Source organism: Fusarium subglutinans (assembly GCF_013396075.1).
Source record: "Fusarium subglutinans strain NRRL 66333 chromosome Unknown NRRL66333_c0000027, whole genome shotgun sequence".
Classification (NCBI taxonomy): domain Eukaryota; kingdom Fungi; phylum Ascomycota; class Sordariomycetes; order Hypocreales; family Nectriaceae; genus Fusarium; species Fusarium subglutinans.
In genome coordinates, this window is record NW_023502090.1 from 162,356 (window position 1) to 183,288 (window position 20,933).

The 20,933-nt window shown below is 48.4% G+C and overlaps 7 protein-coding genes across 7 annotated transcripts; 6 read left to right on the plus strand and 1 right to left on the minus strand.

Moving 5' to 3' along the window:
* Window positions 1-258: 258 nt before the first annotated feature.
* FSUBG_3095 (uncharacterized protein) lies at window positions 259-628 on the plus strand (the record flags this gene model as incomplete). Its single annotated transcript, XM_036680939.1, has 2 exons — window positions 259-444; window positions 587-628. The coding sequence occupies 2 exons, from the start codon at window positions 259-261 to the stop codon at window positions 626-628; spliced, it is 228 nt and encodes a 75-aa protein (XP_036541343.1).
* A 153-nt stretch (window positions 629-781) lies between these two features.
* On the minus strand, window positions 782-1,311 carry FSUBG_3096 (tyrosin-phosphatase; the record flags this gene model as incomplete). Its single annotated transcript, XM_036680940.1, has 2 exons — window positions 782-1,107; window positions 1,197-1,311. 2 exons carry the CDS (start codon window positions 1,309-1,311, stop codon window positions 782-784), a joined length of 441 nt encoding a protein of 146 aa, XP_036541344.1.
* A 1,088-nt stretch (window positions 1,312-2,399) lies between these two features.
* FSUBG_3097 (hydrolase-HD superfamily) lies at window positions 2,400-3,266 on the plus strand (the record flags this gene model as incomplete). Its single annotated transcript, XM_036680941.1, has 2 exons — window positions 2,400-2,641; window positions 2,690-3,266. 2 exons carry the CDS (start codon window positions 2,400-2,402, stop codon window positions 3,264-3,266), a joined length of 819 nt encoding a protein of 272 aa, XP_036541345.1.
* Window positions 3,267-4,545: 1,279 nt separating this feature from the next.
* FSUBG_3098 (uncharacterized protein) lies at window positions 4,546-5,925 on the plus strand (the record flags this gene model as incomplete). Its single annotated transcript, XM_036680942.1, has 1 exon — window positions 4,546-5,925. One exon carries the CDS (start codon window positions 4,546-4,548, stop codon window positions 5,923-5,925), a length of 1,380 nt encoding a protein of 459 aa, XP_036541346.1.
* A 2,948-nt stretch (window positions 5,926-8,873) lies between these two features.
* Window positions 8,874-9,813, plus strand: FSUBG_3099 (polysaccharide deacetylase family; the record flags this gene model as incomplete). Its single annotated transcript, XM_036680943.1, has 3 exons — window positions 8,874-9,154; window positions 9,219-9,583; window positions 9,635-9,813. 3 exons carry the CDS (start codon window positions 8,874-8,876, stop codon window positions 9,811-9,813), a joined length of 825 nt encoding a protein of 274 aa, XP_036541347.1.
* A 4,866-nt stretch (window positions 9,814-14,679) lies between these two features.
* On the plus strand, window positions 14,680-17,090 carry FSUBG_3100 (transcriptional activator acu-15; the record flags this gene model as incomplete). The annotated part of the gene is made up of 5 exons (XM_036680946.1): window positions 14,680-14,939; window positions 15,006-15,063; window positions 15,138-16,396; window positions 16,450-16,661; window positions 16,711-17,090. 5 exons carry the CDS (start codon window positions 14,680-14,682, stop codon window positions 17,088-17,090), a joined length of 2,169 nt encoding a protein of 722 aa, XP_036541348.1.
* Window positions 17,091-18,083: 993 nt separating this feature from the next.
* FSUBG_3101 (interferon-induced GTP-binding Mx) lies at window positions 18,084-20,491 on the plus strand (the record flags this gene model as incomplete). The annotated part of the gene is made up of 4 exons (XM_036680947.1): window positions 18,084-18,197; window positions 18,251-18,496; window positions 18,551-19,723; window positions 19,784-20,491. 4 exons carry the CDS (start codon window positions 18,084-18,086, stop codon window positions 20,489-20,491), a joined length of 2,241 nt encoding a protein of 746 aa, XP_036541349.1.
* Between the last annotated feature and the right edge of the window lie 442 nt (window positions 20,492-20,933).

Sequence of the window (20,933 nt, forward strand, 5' to 3'; positions counted from 1 at the left end):
CAAGTGGTTCCGAAGAAAGTAAGTATATAAGTCCCTCCGGCTGACCGAATCGCATCCAGGGGACATAAACTCCTCAAGTTCTACGAAATTCTCCCTCCAAATCAGTTATACTTTTCGGCCTTTGATCAAAAGCTCTCTCCCCTCGACCGTAGCAATACCGAAACTGTTCCAAACCTAACCACAACTCATATTCTCCTTAATCAACCTGAGACCATCAGAACATCCGACCTCTCTCACCAATCATTCACTACCATCGCCATGTCACCCGTACCAGACAACATCGATCAGCTCCGGACTCGACATGCTCAGGAGGTTGACTTCTACCACCCTTCCTCGGATGAATATGGCACAGCCGATCACACACCCGAACTCTGCTGGTGGTCGGACCCAGCGGACACGACAGAGCGCATCGCGGTCTTCGCGATAGTGACGGGCGTTCTTGTTGTAATCATTTTTATTATGTATCTAAAAATGCGCAAGCTGAAGATGGCAGCAATGGTGGTTTAAGCTGGTTGGCGAATGGTATTTCTGTTAGTAGACCTTTCTTCAACAGTCTCTGTGCTATTGGGCTAACATTTTCTTCAAGTCAGACATGATGTGGAAGGGAGGCCACGACTTCTCTATCTGACGACGAATATACATCACCATCATCACAGTACTGCTATCGTTGGTCACTCTCTTTGCCTGGTCCGGTCTCTCGAAAAGTCTTTGTCAAAACAGTGGGAAGCATGAGATGGAAGTAGGGGCTCTATCGGAAGACTCAACTCTAACTCTGTATAAATCAATAATTGTCCCACAAATCCTTAACGTATCCCTCTGTCAATCGTTCATCTTCTCCGTAAACCTCTTGCCATCCACAGAATCCCCTGTCCAGCACAAACACATCTTGACCGCTCTCACCCTTGGGGTCTTCACCCATAGACTTCAAAAGACCATCCCGCTCACGCAGGTACTTCAGTGCCGCACTCGGACCCCGCTGCTGACTCAGTGCGCAGTGGAACACAACTGTCTTTTTGTCCTTCAGGCGACGGACCAGAGTTGGCATCATGGCGTCGAGTGTGTGTGCGGGGATATTTGTTGAGCCCTTGATGTGCCCGCCAATGTGATCTTGAAAAGTCAGCTGAGCTGTCGCAGAAGCAAATAGGATCGAGAAGAAAGTTTTCTTTTCGGAAAAGGGGTTTGTAATGCCAACTCACCATTATCACGAACATCGATAACAGCGAATGTGGGATCTGTGGCGTTGACTTCCTCGAGGATCTTCTCAGAGAGGGATTTGGCCGAGAGCCGCTTGAGTGAAGCAATTGTTGTCATTGGGCGAGCCTGTGAACGGAAAGACGCGGCTATTCTTTGTAAGATTTTCATGCGAGAGTGAGGTTGAGTTGAATACTTGGGGAAAGGTACAGTACCCAAAATGGATCAAGATGAGGCTCATGTAGATCTGACTGAGGCGGAGCTAAATTTACTTTTTGGTCCTTGGCGGCGGGACCCCCCATGCGTGGCCAATCCTCACGGAGCAAGAAAGCATCAGTCAGACTTTGACAGGATATCAAGATAAACTCAATAAATAATATCCTAAACTTATAACAAATTACCTAAGTCTCATTATCACTTAGGACCAAGGTCCTGAGTTTTCTTTTCTTTTCTAGCTAATATCAGTGGTAATGATGGTGTTCTATAGCGTAGAAAGCAAATCAGGGGTATTGTTCCTTAGTCAACTTTATACTTTAATACTTTTATAAGTAAGACTTTACCTCGTATTAGGGTTTCTACGTGCTAGACTTTGCTCTTCTGTTACGAATCAAAAATGGGAAATCCTTGAGTCTGAGAAGCGAAACGCCGAGAGCAAGACCTATTAAATCAATATGACAAACTGTTATTTGATTGTAAAAGTCTCTATCTGGTAAGTTTTGCAACGAAAACTGGCTTAGCCTTTGGAGGAAACACCAATTTCTAGGTACTCATTACCTCTACAATGCTTTTACTGTATCACCGTGTAAGTGATTGTGCTGCCGTTACCCTGTAGTCACACAAGACACAGACGAGATCCCAGCTTTCTACCCCTGTAAAATGACATATGACGCACCAAACGACTGGGGCTGTTAGCTGACCATTGATCAATTCCGCACTGGCACAAACCTGGACTACAAATCCACTAACTAGACTAACAAACTAACTACCCGCTCAACCAAACACTCTTCTGTTGTTCTAGGCTCCTTGTTTGTTTTCATGACCTCTTTGTGAATTGTACGCTTGTTATGACCATCTCTGTTTGTATGCGACTGCCGCAAACGATTCGTACCGTAAAATTTACTGTCAACTCGCTACGACCACTTTCTTTACCTTGCACCACCAACTCAACATTTACCCCGCGACGATACAGACTGTACTCTACTGCAAAGATGGGCTCGCAACCGGAGAAGGAGAATGGACGTGTGGATCTTCGCCCTGAGGAAGTAATTGGAGATCTGGGTTTCACGCCTATGGTCAAGGTCGCCGACCCATGGACTGTTGACAAGGTGGTCAAGGAGATTCCTGGTGGTGCTCCCACTGAGGAGTCGTCTTCGCCGCTCCCTTTCTTCCACATGCTCGAGCGACTCAAGACTACCAAGCGAGAAGGATGGAGGCGATTTGGTATCTCTAGGTAAGGAAATTAGTCTCATGACTTCAAGACCTCACTGACATGCGATAGAGGAGAGTCTATCGCCGACCACATGTATCGCATGTCTCTAATCTCCATGTTTGCGCCCCCCTCTCTCGCCCCGAAACTCGACCTTCCCAAGTGCATGAAGATGTGTCTTATTCACGACATGGCGGAGCTACTTGTCGGCGACATCACGCCCGTCGACGGCGTTCCCAAGCCCGAGAAGAGCCGACGCGAAGCGGAGACGATGGACTTTTTGACCAAGAACTTGCTGCGAAATGTCGCTGGCGGCACTACAGGCGAGGACATCCGCGCGATCTGGCAGGAATATGAGGACTCTGAGACACTGGACAGTCACTTTGTGCACGATGTGGACAAGATGGAGCTTTTGCTGCAGATGGTGGAGTATGAGAAGCGCGGTGAGGGCAAGGTCGACCTTGGCGAGTTTGCGTACGTCGCGACCAGGATGACACTGCCAGAGATGAAGGCCTGGGGCCAGGAGGTTCTCAAGGAGCGGGAGGCATTCTGGGGAAGCAAGGAGCATGTCCATGGAGAGCAGGGTGTCGATGGAGGCGTTACTACTGAGCGAAAGGGCCAGCAGGATAACTACTACAACAAGGACTAAGTGATGGGATACGAATGTTTGGACTTATGAGAAGGATGGATGAATGATACTAATGAGTTGAGGTCATGGTATATGGCATAGAAGAGTTTGGACGCTGACGGGTTTTAGAGCGGTTCACGCGATATGAGGCATAGACTGAATAGAAGTTAAGGCAACGATCAACGATAGTAAGGCATACTTAACTCCACGAACCCGCCTCGTTGTGATGTATTTGAAGATCCCTGTGTTCATCATCAATTGCCTAGGACAACCAAGGATATTAAAGTAATTTAACCAAGACAGTATAGCAATGCAGATGAGCTCGACGGTCTAAACCTGGTATAGATAGGAGAGAAGGGAGACTTTCTGTCCTTTTGCAACTACGAGTTGTTCCTCTACTATTCGCTTTTCGATGCTCTTGGTTAGCTGAACCGTGCTGATCTCCATCAAGTGGACCAAACTCTTGGAATCAGCCACACAAGAAGAAGCTGGAGCTATAAGTCGGCAACAAACCGAAAGCTTGCCGTTCTCCGCATACCAACCATTCCTGACTGATTGCCCACCTGGACAGTCGCCAGATTTTGAGTCTTTTTGAGGTCTGATTCTCTCATCATACAGAAAACAGAGTAGAATACAGAGAGTACTGTGCTCTATCGCGGCTCTCGAGCAACTGCCGGGATCACTGCCAACTGACCAATCACACCTCGTCTCTGACGCTGGCCACAGGCGCTGGCCCCCCAACCATTGTTTACTTGCCCCGTCGACATTTTGCCGCCAGGACCATCTCTCTAGCTAATCCAATACATCATAAATCGATAATCGAGCCTCACTTTCAAGGCGGCATCTCCAAATACTGTGCGTGCATCTAAGGTGCCCTCCACTCTCACACGAGCGCCATACTTTTGGCTGCGTCTATTAGAGTTGGGCGCTTGCAGCCAGGCAGCCTCCCCCTCCATGCGCCCGTCATCACAAGACACAACCTGCTATCTCACCTAGTCACGAGGCGCTCAACAATATCGCCCATCGCTATCGCAAATCGCCCTCCGAGTATCGCTTCCTCGTCGATTGAAATCTCGTCTCTAGATCCGAATATTCGGTTTGATCTTACCCCAGACCCGCTTGTGCGATAGACCACCTGAGATGTGTCTCGGCTGCTGTTAAGCTTGGCCGTGAGTTACAGCTTCGCCTCCACTCGATAAGGCCATTCGTCTATCTATCGACCACGCGCGTGCGCGCACATACCGACCAAATCAGAAGGCCCTAACCCCCAGGTAGAATGACGATTCCTTCGCATTTCCACATGTCGGGAGGCTTCAATAGAGAAGGCGTGCACCCTGGCCTATTTCGCCCACCCATCTCACCAAGCTCTAGCACCAGCTATGGATATGCTTCACCCTACAGCACAGCAACCCCCGACGGACAAGCTACGAAACGAAAGAGACCTTGCCATGATATATCGCGATCTCAGGAATTTCGCTTCCAGGATGATTCTGATAGAAATGGCTATTTTGGAACGCCAGTGGCCCAGATGAGGAATGAGGAAATGCGGTACCAACTTGCTGGACAGCTTGATACGCCAAGTTCTGGTCCTTTTAATAGCGGTATTCTCGACGAGAGTATGTATTCGGACACAGATTACCGCAAGGCCCTTGGCTCAAAACGAACCCACGACGATGTCGATCATGGAGCTGGACCGACACAGCTGTTCAATCTGCCTCCTCAGCCGATGCAGTCCCAAGGCTGGGGTAGCTTCGCATTCTCAACTATAGGAGGTGTTGTTGGACGTGTATGGGAGTTTTGTAAAACAGGTTCATTTCGAGGTTTCCAGGCTGGCGGCGGTAAGGCCTTCACGATGAATTCCGGCAGGGTCGACGAGTTGGACCAAACACTATTTGAGAGTCAGCATCTTCCCGGCCGATTCCCGCCATCGCAAGAGGATTACTTCAACCAGCGTCAGTCTGATAACGCAGAACAAGGCGGCAATAGCGGCGCATCTACACCTACAGCACCCCATCCGAAACGAAGACATACAGACACGAAAGATGAACTTGGCAGGAATTGGGTCATGGTGAGTGATGAGAAACCAGCTGAGCCTGAACCCAAGCCTGAGCCTCCGCTGCAACGTCCATCTTATCGACCGTCCCCTCGATCACGAAACTCGGGTCCCTCCATGACTACAGGTCGACGCATCAGTGCCGCTCCATCAGCTCGATTCTCCTCTGCCTCTACGCCCGGTCAGCGACGATCTACTACCAATCGCCCGACTAGTCGTCTATCACACGCAGCAGCATCACCTTCTCCACGGCCTGCATCAACCGCGTCATTCGCGTCACTTGCTCCCCTCGCTTCTCCTCGGATAGAATCACCCAGCAGGATACCTCAACCCACTCGCTCCACTCGCCGAAGCACCATCATCTCATCGCCGATAACAAAGCCGTCGTCGTCGCACCGCCGGTCTCACTCTAATGCCTCAGTAGCATCAGGACGTACATCAGCAGAAGCCAGTCCCCGCCTGACCCAAGAAGCCAAGCATCTCGCCGCACGCCGTAAGATGGAAGAACGAGATGCAGATGTGCGGATCAACGCTTTCAACAAACAACTACAGGACATGATTCGCCAGGGTAGAGAAGCCTTGGGTACGACGATTGAAGTGGAGGGTAACTGGGAGGATGACCTGTGAACGACTCCAGCTGCCATCCATCCATCTACCTACCTTACCTCGTGACGACCCATTAGACATTTTGAAGCCACCTTCCTACCTCGTGATATCTCTCACTGATACCCTCATTTCTTTCGTTTCTTACTGCCTGGGCAGCATCGTTGGGGATTTTGGACTTTTCTTTTTAAGGGGGGATATTTTTTTAGTTGGGGAGTTGATTGAGGATATGGGCGTTGAAGCGAACGGAAACTGACTCTTTGCTTGTATCAGTCTCACACAGACACACACACACTCACAACTGACTGACTGATTCCTTGGCAGTTATAAATAATTGCCTGATTTATTCGTTTACCTCGAGGATCGATAACCTTGTCTAAATAAGCATAAAAACCTTTCTTCTCTTGTCCTAAACTCCTTATTAACTCCGTAGCGGATTACCAGGATGGATATCCGCGAAAACGGTGATATACCGACCCAGCTTCTATAATAGGGAAAACGTGAAGGAGATGAGTCGCTCCAATCATATGGTGCTTCGCTGTCAACAGGACGACCAGGCTGTCTAGGCTGTCTCCCTAGACCCGGGTTATCGTACCCGAAGCGGATTATCGAAGCCCCTAGTTTATTATTGCACGTTTGATATCATCTGGGGAACCTCACCTCAGGACAAATCCTTCCCGTTCATGGATGTTCCCTGCGGCTGACGGTCTTTGTCGGCCTTGTTGATTGTCGTCTTTTCGAGGTCCTCGTATTTGTTGTTTATGTGAGAACGTTAGTCTTTGTTAATCAGCCTTGGCTACGTCTTGGCAAGGCCAGCTCAGAGGGACACCGGTGATCGACCATTGGAGATGGGGTGCGTTGTTTTCTACTCTCCTTTATGCTATGGTGATAGGTATATGCAGTGCAGGTAGAATGGACTTGGCGTGGAGGTAAATATAGGTCTACCTTGTTGTAGATCGAACGGCTGAGGCTTGGAGATACCCATTTTTAGGCCATCGGGCTCGGGCTACTAGTTAGGGAAACATTTGATGTGATGGGAGTTGCATATCAGTAATCTCTCAGCAAAAGAAACCTGTGATGGCCCCATAAATGATTTGCAAGAAGATGCATGTTTGATGAGAAAGGGGGCTTACTCGGAGGTTTTGATGCCCGGCTGGGAGGTTTTATTCTTGGCTGGCTGTGGCTATCACGGTTATTATTACTGAACTGTTGTACGTAGTAGTTGTCTCTTTCTTTTGACCTTGCTTTTTGGTAGAGTCTCACTCTCCTGAAGATAAAGCATGCACTGTGGATATGGATGGATGAGTTCGGTTATCGACGCGAGACTAAGTAAGGTAAAATTGGGGGCCTTTTTTTCACTGTCTGTCTGGTTCGAGAACGTGAGAACAGACAGTGGACTCTTCGGACTGCACGGATATTGGAGAGAAGGAATAAGCTCTGGCTAATTGTGTCGAGTTGATGGGATTTTACTTGGCAGTGATGTTCAGCAATTTCTTCGGATGAGCATATTGTATCGTATAGACCGTCCGTGGTGTTGAGGCTGGCATTGGCGTACGTCAAGTGGCTTATTGTTTGTTGCTATCTAATGCAGTGAGCATCCCGTCTGCAGGCAGAGTTCATACATCAGATAGTCACGAGTGCAGACAAAAGAAGAGAAGAGAAACAAGGCTGCTCTTATCTTGGCGTCGTACGTGCATCTGCATCTTATCGAACCAATACCACAGCTCTGGTGAGAAAATAAAGCCTTGTCCATGTCTCTCCTCAGCTCGTCGGTGGGTAGTAAATGCTACTGTCCCCTATTTCGCGGCCAATCTACCAAGGTACTGACTGACAGGTCGGCGGCTACTCAAAGCGGATGCCCGATGGCCAAGCCTTTTATCCCATTCGAGGGGTTATTCTCCGTTCCTAAGTTAGGTACTGTACGTACTAGAGGTTTCACTTTTTGGTTCTCGTGAGACAAGCCCTGTTCGGTAATCGCGAAAAGAGCCAGACTAAGGTTAAGGTTACGTTAACGTTGGCTACCTTATTTACCTAAATTTTTAACCTTAGTGAGCCTTTCCAGGGGATGGTCATGCCCGAGCATGGGTATGGTCTAACTACCTACCCGCCCTGAACCCCTGGCCCTGGCCCTGGCCCTGCTGGCTTTTATCGTCTGTCCAATAGTGGCTGAAACTCTTGTCTTGTGAGCACATGGCATATGCTGCTGTAAGACTCACGAGGAAATAGATAATGCTCTTGTTGCTCTTTTTACTCGTCGGGTCGTGATACAAGAGTACCTGAGACATACAGTGCCCTGCACACGAGATTGGCTCGAGGATCGTCCCGCATTAGATAGCGCAATACCAGGGACATGGGTGTGGTCTCGTATGAAGAGCCATTGAACCACGAGATACGCTCCCATGAGGACGAGAGGAGGAACATGGCGTAAGAATATCGACTCTTTCGTCACTTGCACAATTCAATCATCACCAATTTAAATGCAAGGTTCCATTCCGTCGCTGCCAAGATTCCCGAGTCCCCAGCTCTCTGCATGCATACGATGAAACCCCAGGACCAGTCTCTGAACTCATAACCCCTGCTGCACTCTTTTATCTGCACCCTAAAGGACTAATACTGCACAAATAGGTACGCGCTATCAAGGGCCATAAGGGCCTCGTACGTCGACGGCCAAGGTTGAAGGGAGGGATACCCATGCTCATAGCTGCCACACCCATACCCGGCTTTGGGTGATTCAGCTCGGTACGGTTTGCGCTGTAAAGTCCAGCCCGTGAAAGGAAAATCTGAAGGGGACGAGAAAGAAGTATATATGAAAGAAGATTCCTCTGCTGTTCTAGACGTTCTCAGGTTCAACTCAACAGCCGCAGTTCATTCACTCGTTTCTTCACCTCAATCTCTCTTTTTTGAAGCTATTCTAGTTTCAGTACTGTCGTTTACCGTCCCCTTACTACACTCTATAATACCATCTCCTAAAAATGCGTTTCTCTGTCCTCGCTACCTGTGCCGGCCTGCTGCAGCTTGCCGCTGCCGCTGTCCCTGTCGGCGTCGCCATCACCAAGTGCACTGTCGACAGGAACATCGCCCTCACTTTCGACGATGGTCCTTTCGCCTACACCAACGAGCTTCTCGACCAGCTCAAGAAGTACGGCTACAAGGCCACCTTCTTCATGAACGGAGAGAACTGGGCCAACATCAACGACTACGCTGCTACCGTCAAGCGTGTCGTCGCTGAGGGTCACCAGCTTGGTTCTCACACGTATGTGTTTCATCATTGATAATATGCTGTGTGACAGTTCGTATAATGCTAACACTCACCACAGTTACAGCCACCCCGACCTTGCTACCATCAGCAATGCCAATGTCCGAACCCAGATGACTCGTCTGGAGGCTGAGTTCCTCAAGATCGTTGGAAAGTGGCCCACGTACATGCGTCCCCCTTACTTCAGCTACAACGCCAACACCCTCTCCGTTATGAAGACTCTAGGGTACCACGTCATCAATGCTGATGTCGACTCTCTTGACTGGGAGTACAACACCCCCGCTGAGACCAACACTGCTCTCAACCTCTTCAAGAAGGGTATCACCAACGGTGGATCCATTGCTCTCTTCCACGATGTCCACGAGAACACTGTCCGCAACCTCATCCCCAAGGTCCTCGACGCCGTCAAGCGCAGTACCCGCATTCGTGAGTATTCTCTATAGTCATTGTTCTTTTCCATAACTGACATTTCTCTAGCCGTTACTGTTGGCCAGTGCCTCGGTGACCCCGCTGCCAACTGGTACAAGACCACCAAGCGTACGAAGCGTGACTTTGAGGATGACGAGGAGGTTGAGGATGAGAAGACTGTTGATGAGCGCTCTCTGTCCGAGTACATCGAGCGATCTCGTTTCCGCCGTCACTCTCACCACGCTTAAGCGTTTTTGTCTGCCAATTCTCTGATGTGACTACGAATTATTGGATACATCATTGGAAGGAACTGCACTGCTCATATCTCATTTAATATCGCATATAGACAATAGAACCTGTCTCTATAATACACGGCCTCACAATTTAAATGTTCCTTCGTTTTACTGTGACATTACCGTACCTACCTTAGTATGAAGTGAACGCCTCAATTAAAGGTCCATTTAAGCATATCTCGACGAGAGTTTAAAGTCTTACTTGCACGCGATAGGTCCACTTCCACTAACACCCACCATTGTGGCATCCATCCTTCGCGAGTCAGCAATGCAGAAGCTTGGACTTTTCGACGCTTATCTCTTGATTGCATCACGAGATCATCCCGATTGCTAGCCAAGATGATAAGATACGAAAGACAATGCGCTGTCAGCCATTGCAGCCCAGTTTGTCCGACATGTGGAGTATTATGTATACGAGCATTGGCGAAGCAGTCAGATTCACTCAGCTTATGCCGAGATAGACGCCTTGTCAATCGACTTGGCTAAGCAAACGGATCTTTTGTAAATTCTTCAAGCACTAGTCGGCTATTACTTGTTTGAGATATCGATGGACGATCGTTGCGATGTCTTCGTGGGGACGAAAGACTTCGGGTCAACGCCTGCTGTTGCCTAGTGTCTAATCTCTCATCCGCTGACAAGAGAATATTGGACGCATACCCTGTGAGATCACGTTATTGTCATAGCAGTAACTATTCGATTCATCTGCAGACCAGACCTGATGCCTTTCGGACCCATATCGCGTAGCCTTACTCGGTGAACACAGTTCTTGGGCGGGCTCTCAGATATTTTTATTTTGGCGTCTGAATTACTTGATCTGGGAAGATTTACGATGTCTTGATCATATAAACCAGGCTAACAAGCTGTCAGAATTTTGAATGTGTTTAGATGTGTTGCTGGGTTTCAGTTTCAGAGTATCACCATGGTCCTCAGCGAAGGTTATGATCGTAAATCTTTTGATTTTAGTTCCATTGGCCTCACACTTTGTCGCAAGAAATATCATGCTGAGATCAATCGCTTCACAACAGCTTGCTAGTTTCAAGTCTTGGGAGGCTCTAGGCGATTCCAAGCAAAGAGTCATGGATTCTCTCAGGCTTCTTCAAGATCACATACCCCAACGAAGTCCCAAGATTGCAGGATGACTAACGATAAAACACACGATGGGTCAATGGTACGACTTTAGACCCTCCATGGCTTGGCATGTCTAAAGGCCTCCAACGTTTACGGCGTAAATTCATCTGCCGAATGCCACTACATCCAATATGGCAGTCCAGGAGAATAGCAGTAATATGGGATGATCAACGTGCACCAATCTCAACTCAACCCCCATAGAGTTAAGTGCATTATTCAGCATCTCATCACGGATAAATAGAAACCCTCCTGGAGCAGGCTGCAGCAGTAGGTTCGGCGACCCGACCGGAGTCTTGGCATTTCATCTACCGAATTTCAGCATCCCCTGTCTAGTAGGCGAAAGCCGTATAGAGTGCGAATAGAGGCTTAGACTTGAGAGCATTACAAAGGCAAGACTCACAGATTCATCTGCCAAGACTTGCCCTGAGTCAAGACATGCATAAATACATCTGACACAATTTCTCACTAGACCCTGACATTTTAAGCATATTCTCCCCTGAAACCTCATAACCTCTAACCAAGGGGCGTCTCGTCCCTTGATCCTGGTAAAATATCTAACGTACGTACTGTGACATTGACGCTCTGACGTGCTGCCTGTCAACTGAACTTTATTCAACACTTGTCATACAAGCTATCATGAGTTTATTTAATGTAAATGCAGGCGCCCTTGTATTTGGTGGCACGGCAGTTTCGTGTCTGAGACAGTCGGATTGGCGAGTGACCCGAACTCCCGTTTTCGGAATATAAGTGCGGCACGGAAGTGATTTTCGATGAATACATGCAAGGCCCCGAGATATTGCGATTGACCTTTTGAGGCTTGAAGAGGGATGATTGTATAATGTTATATGGGTAATGCAACGAAGTTTGTATCTTTTGAAGGCGCCTGAGTACAGTCCTATCACAGTACCTATCATTACCTTTAGATGCAGTCCAATCTGCTGGATCGGACGAGCTGGATATTTATGCAATCCTTGGTTAAAAGCGGTCAAAACCACCTCCACTTTACACTACTGATACCCAGATGAAAAGCATTCCCCAAGACTCTGATATTCGACTGGTGCCTTGTCGCTCTTCCAGAGTATTCGTGACTACTGCTGTTGTATCTCGTCAAGGTGTCCAAAGCTCTGTCTTTCATTATGGTAGTGTTCTCTATGAAATTTTGATCATAAGTCCAGGTTGACTCCAAGAGCTTCCAGCGTGATGAGGAGTACTTGCCACACAGCTTCTGTCGAGATAGCTTGTGAATATTTTATAACATAATTGATGCTCGAATTTGGTCCTCGAACCGCATTTGTGCTAAGATCTTGGCTATGTAGCTAGAAATCGATGGAGTTTGCTTGAAGCATATGATATGACTTAAATAGGCCTCTTTTCTGTTAGATCCATCGTGAGCCGTTCATTGATAGAGGGTCACCCTCTCGCAGTGGAATGAAGATTATACCATGGCCATAACACTTGGGTTCGCGGAAAGCCAATGCCAGGATAATCTTTGGAAACAGACGGCTGCCTGTCAGTAAGAAGGAATGAATGGCGACAATGGTTTCTTTCATTCTTTCGTCTTCTTAACCAATAGGCCACGGAGAAACCTTCTAGTCGGCCCAACGCCATTATACCAGGGTTGGTTTTATTTGACCAAAGGTCTAGCTTATTTACGCATAAACTTGGCGATATAAAAATATCGAAAGATATATGAATGAATAAATATATTAACATCGGAAGGGATGGTTCCGGCGAAATACGTACTCCCCTACAACCACCATCTGGAATATCTTGACCTTTTCAGATCCCATGGGTCATTGCAAAGCTTATGCTACGAGACAGAGATAGAGGGCTGCCAATGCAAAGAACCTGGGTGGGTAGGGAAGCACAAGAACTTGTAGGCATTATCTTCAGTAATAACAATGCCCTGGTTAGGTAGGTTTAGTATACATCAGTATGCCTTCAGACCATCCAATTTTGATGCCTTATCATAAAGCCAGTAGTTTTATTTCCTCCCCATGGTCGGTTCCTGGTTGGCAATGGAGCCTCCCCATGGCCGGGCTCATATTAATACTGCCTACCCAAGGTTTATTAGAGACACGAGTCCCTGGCTACTCGCCACGGAGTTTGCCTTTGGTCTTTGGGAGAATTCTGTTAGTGGATTGTACTGACTTGCATATTCGCTGCGGTTGGTTGTGAAGGGTGATGAATCTTATGGCGAGATTGTGAGGAACTACAGCGTCCTTGAGTCAATCTTGTTTTCTTTCTTTTCTTCGTTTCATATTCTAGTTTTCGTCCTGTGCCAGGAGTATATCTTTGAAATGTCTGCTAACCACGTCCAGGGAGAAATATCCTATATTTAGTAGAGATGATGTATGAATTTGAAAAAGTCGCTAGGGATTTCATCTTCAGAGCACAGGGTTTGGCTTTTCAGACATGTTGCTGGCCTTGCATGTATATCCTGCTGTGGGTGAATCTAGAGGACTAGAGGCTAGAACCCAAGTGAGTCTCTGACAGTGATGCTATTCCTCGATTTAAGCTAATAACCACAGCTCTACTCGTCTATGGACCTTGCTTACAAACCTGGGAGAAATTTGATAATGATAACTTGAGGCACATGATTGCACCTTGGCAGCCACTGTCCTGGAGTATGATATCAGTTCGTCGTTGTGGTGTTGATGGGCTCGCCTATGACGGGATCTCGGTGACATGCTCTCAATACGCCGGACAAAAGACGGGAATGAAGAGGATGAGAATTTCAGTGGCGTCACTGGGTCACGGGGAGCTCGTGCAAGTCTCGACCCTTGGCGTGGGTGGAATCGATCGATTAGTGGCGGAAGTCGGAGGGAAGAGGCCGCGCGACGGACCGAAAGTGAAGAATGATCGCGTGTGTTATCACGGGGAGTTGGGATATCAATACCAACAGTGAGATAAGTTATAGTACTGCGGTCTAGGTTCTCTGAGACTCAAGAATACTTTATCTGATCAAGTCTATCTTGAGTAAATACCATAAGTTTGTTTGCAAGTGAGTGAGAGACGGCTGTCGAAGCGAACATCGTGATAGTGAACTCTCTGATTCTCATGTACGTACGTAATTAGCCCATGTCGTTGACCCTTGTTCTGGATGTCGGGGAGGTCGGGGAGTTGTCGAGGCCCTTGATGGATCCGATGACCATCAACACCAATGAATGTAGCCGATGACCGATGGCCGATGATCCGTCCGTCTCCATATAATTCCTCAGAAACCGTCATCAAGACCCTTTCTTTGTCCGGGGAATGCAGGAGCATAAAGCAATAAGTTATGGAGACTATAAAAGAATAAGGTCAGAGTATTTTCAGTACCTATCTCTAGGTATTGCATCAGACACTCAGTCCCTATATCATCATATTCACTAAGTGCAAAGTCCCCGATACACCGACGTCCCGACACCCGTAATCAGAAATCCCCACTTGAAGCCTAGACCCCGAAAAAACAAACCACTCGGCGACTACCGACAACCGTGACCGTGAGAAAATGGCCACCCCGGCGGCCGTCTTAGAGCGTATCCATGGTCAAGGGGTGAACGAGTCACGACCGATTTTTCTCGTTCCCTTCTTCCCTAGCTAGAGGACATCGATTGACGACCCGCAACTGTCAATCTCCCCGTCGCTTCAACCTCCAAATTCAAAAAGGAGAAGAGACCGACGACCCGAAAGGACAGAGACAGACACAGAATGACAAAGTCCAAGGCTTCATCTCCCGGGTCATCGGCTTCCGCTTCGGCCACCCGCCGACAACACGCAACTGCCACTGCCACTGCCACTGCCAGACCAGGAAAGGCGAGGTCTTTGGCTTGTCGACAATGTCGCGATCGTAAAATTCGCTGTGACGGTGCACGACCTGTCTGCGATTCCTGCTCCAGACGCGGTCTCTGTGCTGAACAGTGTGTTTACCCTGAGATTGAGCATGAAGGCTCCATCGCTTCGTCGCGGAGGTGAGTTTGAGTCAAAGCCACAACCATCTCATCATCATCAGATAAGAGACTAAAACTTGATGATAGCTACATCCGTGCTCTCCAGAAGCGAGTCCAGGAACTCGAGGAGAAGGAGAAGCAGCTAGTAAGTCTTTTTACAACAAGTACCTTACTCATATCCCCCCCTTCGCTCAGGACTTTTACTCATACGCCCTCTAGGAATTAGTAGCTCACGGCCACAATGCCTTCGTCGCTACGACGCCTGCTCAAGAAGAATGGAGAAAACTATCTACCTCGCCCAGTGTTGTGTCTGAGCGTATAGCAAGACCTCCACGTCATGTTGATCATGCTCTTCCTCCAATTCATACCGACTCTGGCTATTCTTTGCCCAGCTTCTCTTCCAGAGCTGGTTCACTATCTGTAGTCCATGAACCAGCCAGCTACTACTCACGCCCGCACCATCTTATGGGCGCTAGTCCACCATTAACCGACGATCTTGAAGATGCTGCCCCGGCTAAGCCTTCATCGTTCGGCTCCTATTCTTCTAACGTCAAGGCCGCTTTGATGCTTCAGAAGATCACCCTTCCACCTGCGGACCTCATGGACGAGCTATTGGCAGAGTACTTCAACATTGACTGGATCACCATGCCCGTTATTCATCGGCCATCCTTCTATCAACGATATCATCGTCTCATTGCTGTTGCAAACTCTCGCTACCGCCGTGATATCCCCCTCGAGGAAGCCACCGAACTCGCAGCCACCTACTCCCTTTTATTAGGAATGCTAGCCATTGGTCAATTTGCCAAAACCTCGGTCACAGAGCCTGTCGAGTCGCACGTATCTCACGCCTTCGATTTTCACCAGCAAGCCAAGAATCTTCTCCTCGTCGACCTTCTATCCGTGTCATCTCTCCCCGTTGTCCAGGCTTTGGTTGTTCATGCTCGATTCTTGCGACGTGCGGGTGCAGTCCAGGAGAGTTGGATGTTGACTGGCATGGCTCTTCGACTCGCAGAAGGTCTCATGCTTCACCTTGATCTGCCAGGAAAGGCACAGGCTGAACGCGAGGAACGGAGAAGGACATGGTGTGCCTGTGCTCTCCTTGTCAGGATGCAGAATTCCCCAGGGAGCCAAACAAACCCAACATTTGGCACATTTCCCCAGGAAATCGACGACGAATATCTTGAGGCTTTTCCTCACAACCCCGACCGAATTCAACCTTGCGATACCCCTTCACGATTATCTTTTTTCAACCAAACTTTGAAACTGTACGATGATATTCTGCAACCTATTCAAGACTCTTTCAACCGCAAAACCGATTCTGGTAAAGAATCAGTCTCTGATATACTATCTGATGCGCTGAAGTTGGACTGCGATTTGGAAGAGTGGCACACCGCTATCCCTGAGCATCTGCGCGTCAAGTTCCCCTGCACGCAACCCGAGGCTATTTTCCGTCGCCAAGCAACTTTATTGCGCATGAGGTATGTTGATGAACTATATACGTATCGAGACACCATAAGCTAACAAATGACAGATATCTTGAGACCAAGGCTTTGATCCCCCGAATAGCAATTATGAAGCTCATCAACAGCAATACAACACAGCCAACCTCGATCATGGCAAAATCGATGCTCGCAGGACTATTCGAGTCATGCTATGCTGCAAGCGTGGAGCTGGAAGATATCATGGCCCGCGAGAGGAGATTGGTGACTTTTGACGGTCCTCCCGAGAGTCATTCTGCTATTGGTAAGTCAAGATATGGTTCTACTATGGCATTTATTCTAACTCGCGTCAGTTCTCAGCATAATCGGCATGACCCTCACCGTCTTGGTCCAGCATCCTCTCTTCAGAGATATCATCACCAATCCCGCCCCTGTCACTGAGGAAGCCACACGATGCCTCGCGACAGCCAAGCAATACACAACTTCAGCCCACCCGCTCGCCGAGCGTTTTGTCCATACTCTCGAGTCCGCCTTGCAACCTCCCTCTCGATGTGTTTCTCCCCGCGGTGTCTTGGACCCTGCCCTGGAACCAAAGTCTGTTGGGCCTGTGCTATCAAACTTGAGAGAGGCTCCTGGGGCTGTGGAGATGGCTCTGCTTGAGGCTTGGTATATGAGAAGGCAGGATCTCGCTTCTTGCGGTATGCCTGTTACGGAAATTGTGTCTTTGTGGTGATTGGTTATATATACAGATATACATGGGATCGGAAAAAGGATAGGCGTTTTTGTTTAGCTAGCGAGATACCCCAGCATGAATTGATGGAATGAATGTTACATTGAGTCTCGAATCAATTGTCTTTGGTGTTCTGTTCTTGTTCTGGCTACCTCTGGTGGCCGTGGCCAACAGGCCGGTATAAGTGGCCAGGGCGGACTTTTCCAGGGTCTGCGCATTTCAAGGACTCTCATCTGCCTGGAGTTATCCTTATTAGGGAAGAATTTGTATGTGTCTCTATAGATCATATCACGCCAGCCCCACTAGCTATGGCAGTTGGTTCAAGTTTTGCAGGGGTCGACCAACAGCCTGAGAAAAGAGACAACAAAAAGAGGCATTTGGGGCCCGTTTTCTGGGGATGAAACTCCACGATAGTAGCAGGGCGCAGCTGTCGGAGGCCGACCACCACATAAAAGAAGACAACTTTCTTGCAGATCAAATCTGATAGGCGCCTGCAAGGCAGAATCCGAGTCTCAATTGGTTCAATTTCAGACATCAATTTAGGTTGGTGTTTCGGTGAATGCAGCATCCCGCCTCCAGTTTATTCACTCATGCCTGGTATCAAGGCCGCAGATTGCGCCATTACATTTAATGGCATAGATAATTCAGAAGTAACATAGCCTCCATACATTAAAACTGTATTAAATAGAAGTGTCCAAATAGCTAGGCTCTGGTGCAGGGCCTCTAGTGAAGTGACGGCCACTTACAACTGGCAGCCACTGCAAGCACCCGAGAATCCTTGAATATCTATCTGTGAGTGATTCATAGGCCTCGAATAAGAGTTATTCAGGCAAGGTATAAATTCTTCCCTCTCTCCTGGCTCATTTCTTTTTCTTTCTCTTCTTCTTTCATCGCTAAATCCACACGGTGATCGTACATCCCCCCTCATCCCACGCAACCTCAACAGGTCAAACGACATACTCTATACACTCTTGCAAAGAACTTGGTCTTGTCAAGATGACTACCGCAAAGACAGTCAAGTCCGAGCAAGGGCTTGGTAATCGAGCCCTTCTGGACAAGATGGACAAGCTACGAGAGCTAGGCATCTCCAACATGGTGCCTCTCCCTCAGGTATGTCTTTCATGTCAGCTTGCGCCAGATAATCTCAGCTAACGTTTATTTAGATGGTTGTCGTTGGTGACCAGAGTGCTGGCAAGTCCAGTGTCCTCGAATCTCTTACTGGCTTTCATTTTCCTCGCTCAGTAACTCTCTGCACTCGCCATGCCACAGAGATCATCTGTCGTCGCGAGGAAACGGAGAGCATTGTTGTCTCTATCCATGCTGTCGATGCAGATGAAGAACAAGCAAAGTCCTTCCATCGCACTGCGACTAACCTCGACGCCGAGGAGTTTGCTCAGATCTTCCAAGATGTTAGTACTTTATTCTCTAGACGCATATCACATCTTCTAACATAGTCTTGATAGGCCGCCAAGGTGATGGGCATCAAGTCAGAGTCTGGCGATGGCTCTACTGGCTCTACTGGCTCTGCTTTTAGTCGCGATGTTCTCCGCGTCGAAATCAGCGGCCCCAACGAAGATCACTTGACTGTCATCGATGTCCCCGGAATGTTTGAGAACGTCACTCCTGGCGTCACCACCAAAGAAGACATTGAGCTCGTCAAGAACATGGTGCAAAAGTATATCCAAGAGTCGCGTACCATAATCCTCGCTGTCGTTCCTTGCAACGGCGACATTGCGAACCAAAAGATTCTCACTTACGCCAAGGAAGTCGACCCCGAGGGCAAGCGAACTCTCGGTGTTCTCACAAAGCCTGACTTGGCTGTTGAAGAGGCTACGAAGGCTGTTGTCGTTGACCTCGTTCGTGGAAAGCGACGTGATCTTCAGCTTGGATACTGTGTTGTGAAGAACCGAAGTGCAGATGACAGTTCTTCCAGTGCTGAGGAGCGAACTCGCGCTGAGAAAGAGTTCTTCTCCAAGGCGCCTTGGACTAAGCTATCCCCTGACAGACTTGGTATTCCGGCGCTCAAGGTCCGTGTCCAACAGCTTCTCATGGACCGAACCAAGAGCGAGTTCCCCAAGGTTCGCGGTGATCTTTCGATGCTTCTCAAAGAAACTGAGGCCCTTCTCAAAGATATGGGCCAGTCACGCAGCACCACTGAGCAGCAACGTATCTACATTGGACAGATTGCTGCTCAGTTCACTCGCATCAAGAACTGCGGCCTCGACGGCCAGTACAGTCGCGAGGCACTCTTCGACAACGGCACCAATCTGAAGCTCATCACCCGTATCCGTGAGACCAATGAGGAGTTTGCAAAGACACTCTACAAATGGGGAGAGACGCGCAAATTTCACCGGCCTGAACATAAGACCAAACGAGGAACCAAAGCAGTTTTCAGTGAACCTCGTGACTTGCTCAATCGTAGGGTAGGTATGCCGAAAGGCCTCAACAGGACGCTCGATGGCCGTAGCGGGCTATACCATCAAGGGACGTCTTTCCAGATTCCCAGTCTAGGAGAGGAGGATCTTGAGGATGGTGTTCTTCATGACCCTATCGAATGGCAAGACGAGAATACTGAAGATATCATGGAATTCATCGAGCGAGAGTGGCTTGCTTCTCGCGCTTATGAACTCGGCACCGTAAGTCCCCAACCTTGTCGAATCAGAACAAGTAGCCCCCTATTCTAACACGCTCTTTAGTTCGGTGGTGAGATGCTGCCCAAGAACTTCAAGGAGCAGTCCAAGAACTGGCCAAACGCGGCTCGAGCTCACATCGCCAATGCAATTCTCATTGTCCACCATTTCATCAACAGTGTTCTCGAGCATGCCTGTCCTGACCCGGACATTCGCGGGGAGCTCTGGAACTTCCTGGTCGACGACCTTCAATCCCGGTACAAGCGTGCCGTTGACCATACCGAGTTTCTTCTCAAGGTTGAGTTCGAAGGGAGAAGCATGACCTACAGTCCCTCTTTCGGCAGCGACTTGACCGACAATAGATCCAAGGGCGAGGACTTGGGCGAATTGGTCAAGAACGCCACACTGGATGGCTACGATGATTGCCAGTCAGCAAGCGAGCTTGCTACGTATGTTCGTGACGCTGTCGAGGGCAGACCCAAGCCTACTAACCTAGCCACCATCTGCCAAGACATTCACGATGTTCTTCTGACCTATTACGACATCGCCCGCAGTCGATTTGTCGATGTTGTCTGCCGACAAGTCATCGACTTCTTTCTCCTCGACGACACTGACGGTCCTCTCACCGTTCTGTCCGACCAGGTTGTGTTTCACATGACACCTGAGCAACTTGAGGCTATTGCTGGCGAAGACATGCTCAGCCGCGATCGCCGTGAGAAGTTGACCCGTGATGTGGCAAACCTGAAAGAAGCGCTCAAGGTTCTCCGTGGATGATTTTTTGATAGACTAGCCAAAGTTATTTGGTCTTTCAGTATGTCTTGAAAAGGTTAGAGGGCGATAGATTGCGTTGTTAGACTAAGAGAGAATTGGGATAGTATTGAGGTTCTCATAGATGGTCTGGCAGAAGAAGCCTTTTGTAAGAAGTTTGTAACAATAGACTGCGAATTCGAGTATCATCAGCCTTGTCATTGTTAGCATAAAGTAACGGCTGCCATTTCCAAGTGTGTTCTCGTAGACTCGTTGATAATTGACAAGCAGTTCTCGTAAGCTTTATATGTTTCACAATCATATGTGCTCAGTTGCATTGCCAAAGTCTGCAACTCATTGTATTCGTTATTCATTCGTACAAGTTGCGAAGCACTTCTGCTTCCAAGCCTCCAAATGTCGATGTTTCACTCGACAACTATGCAAAAACAAACATCTAAGGTATCATAGT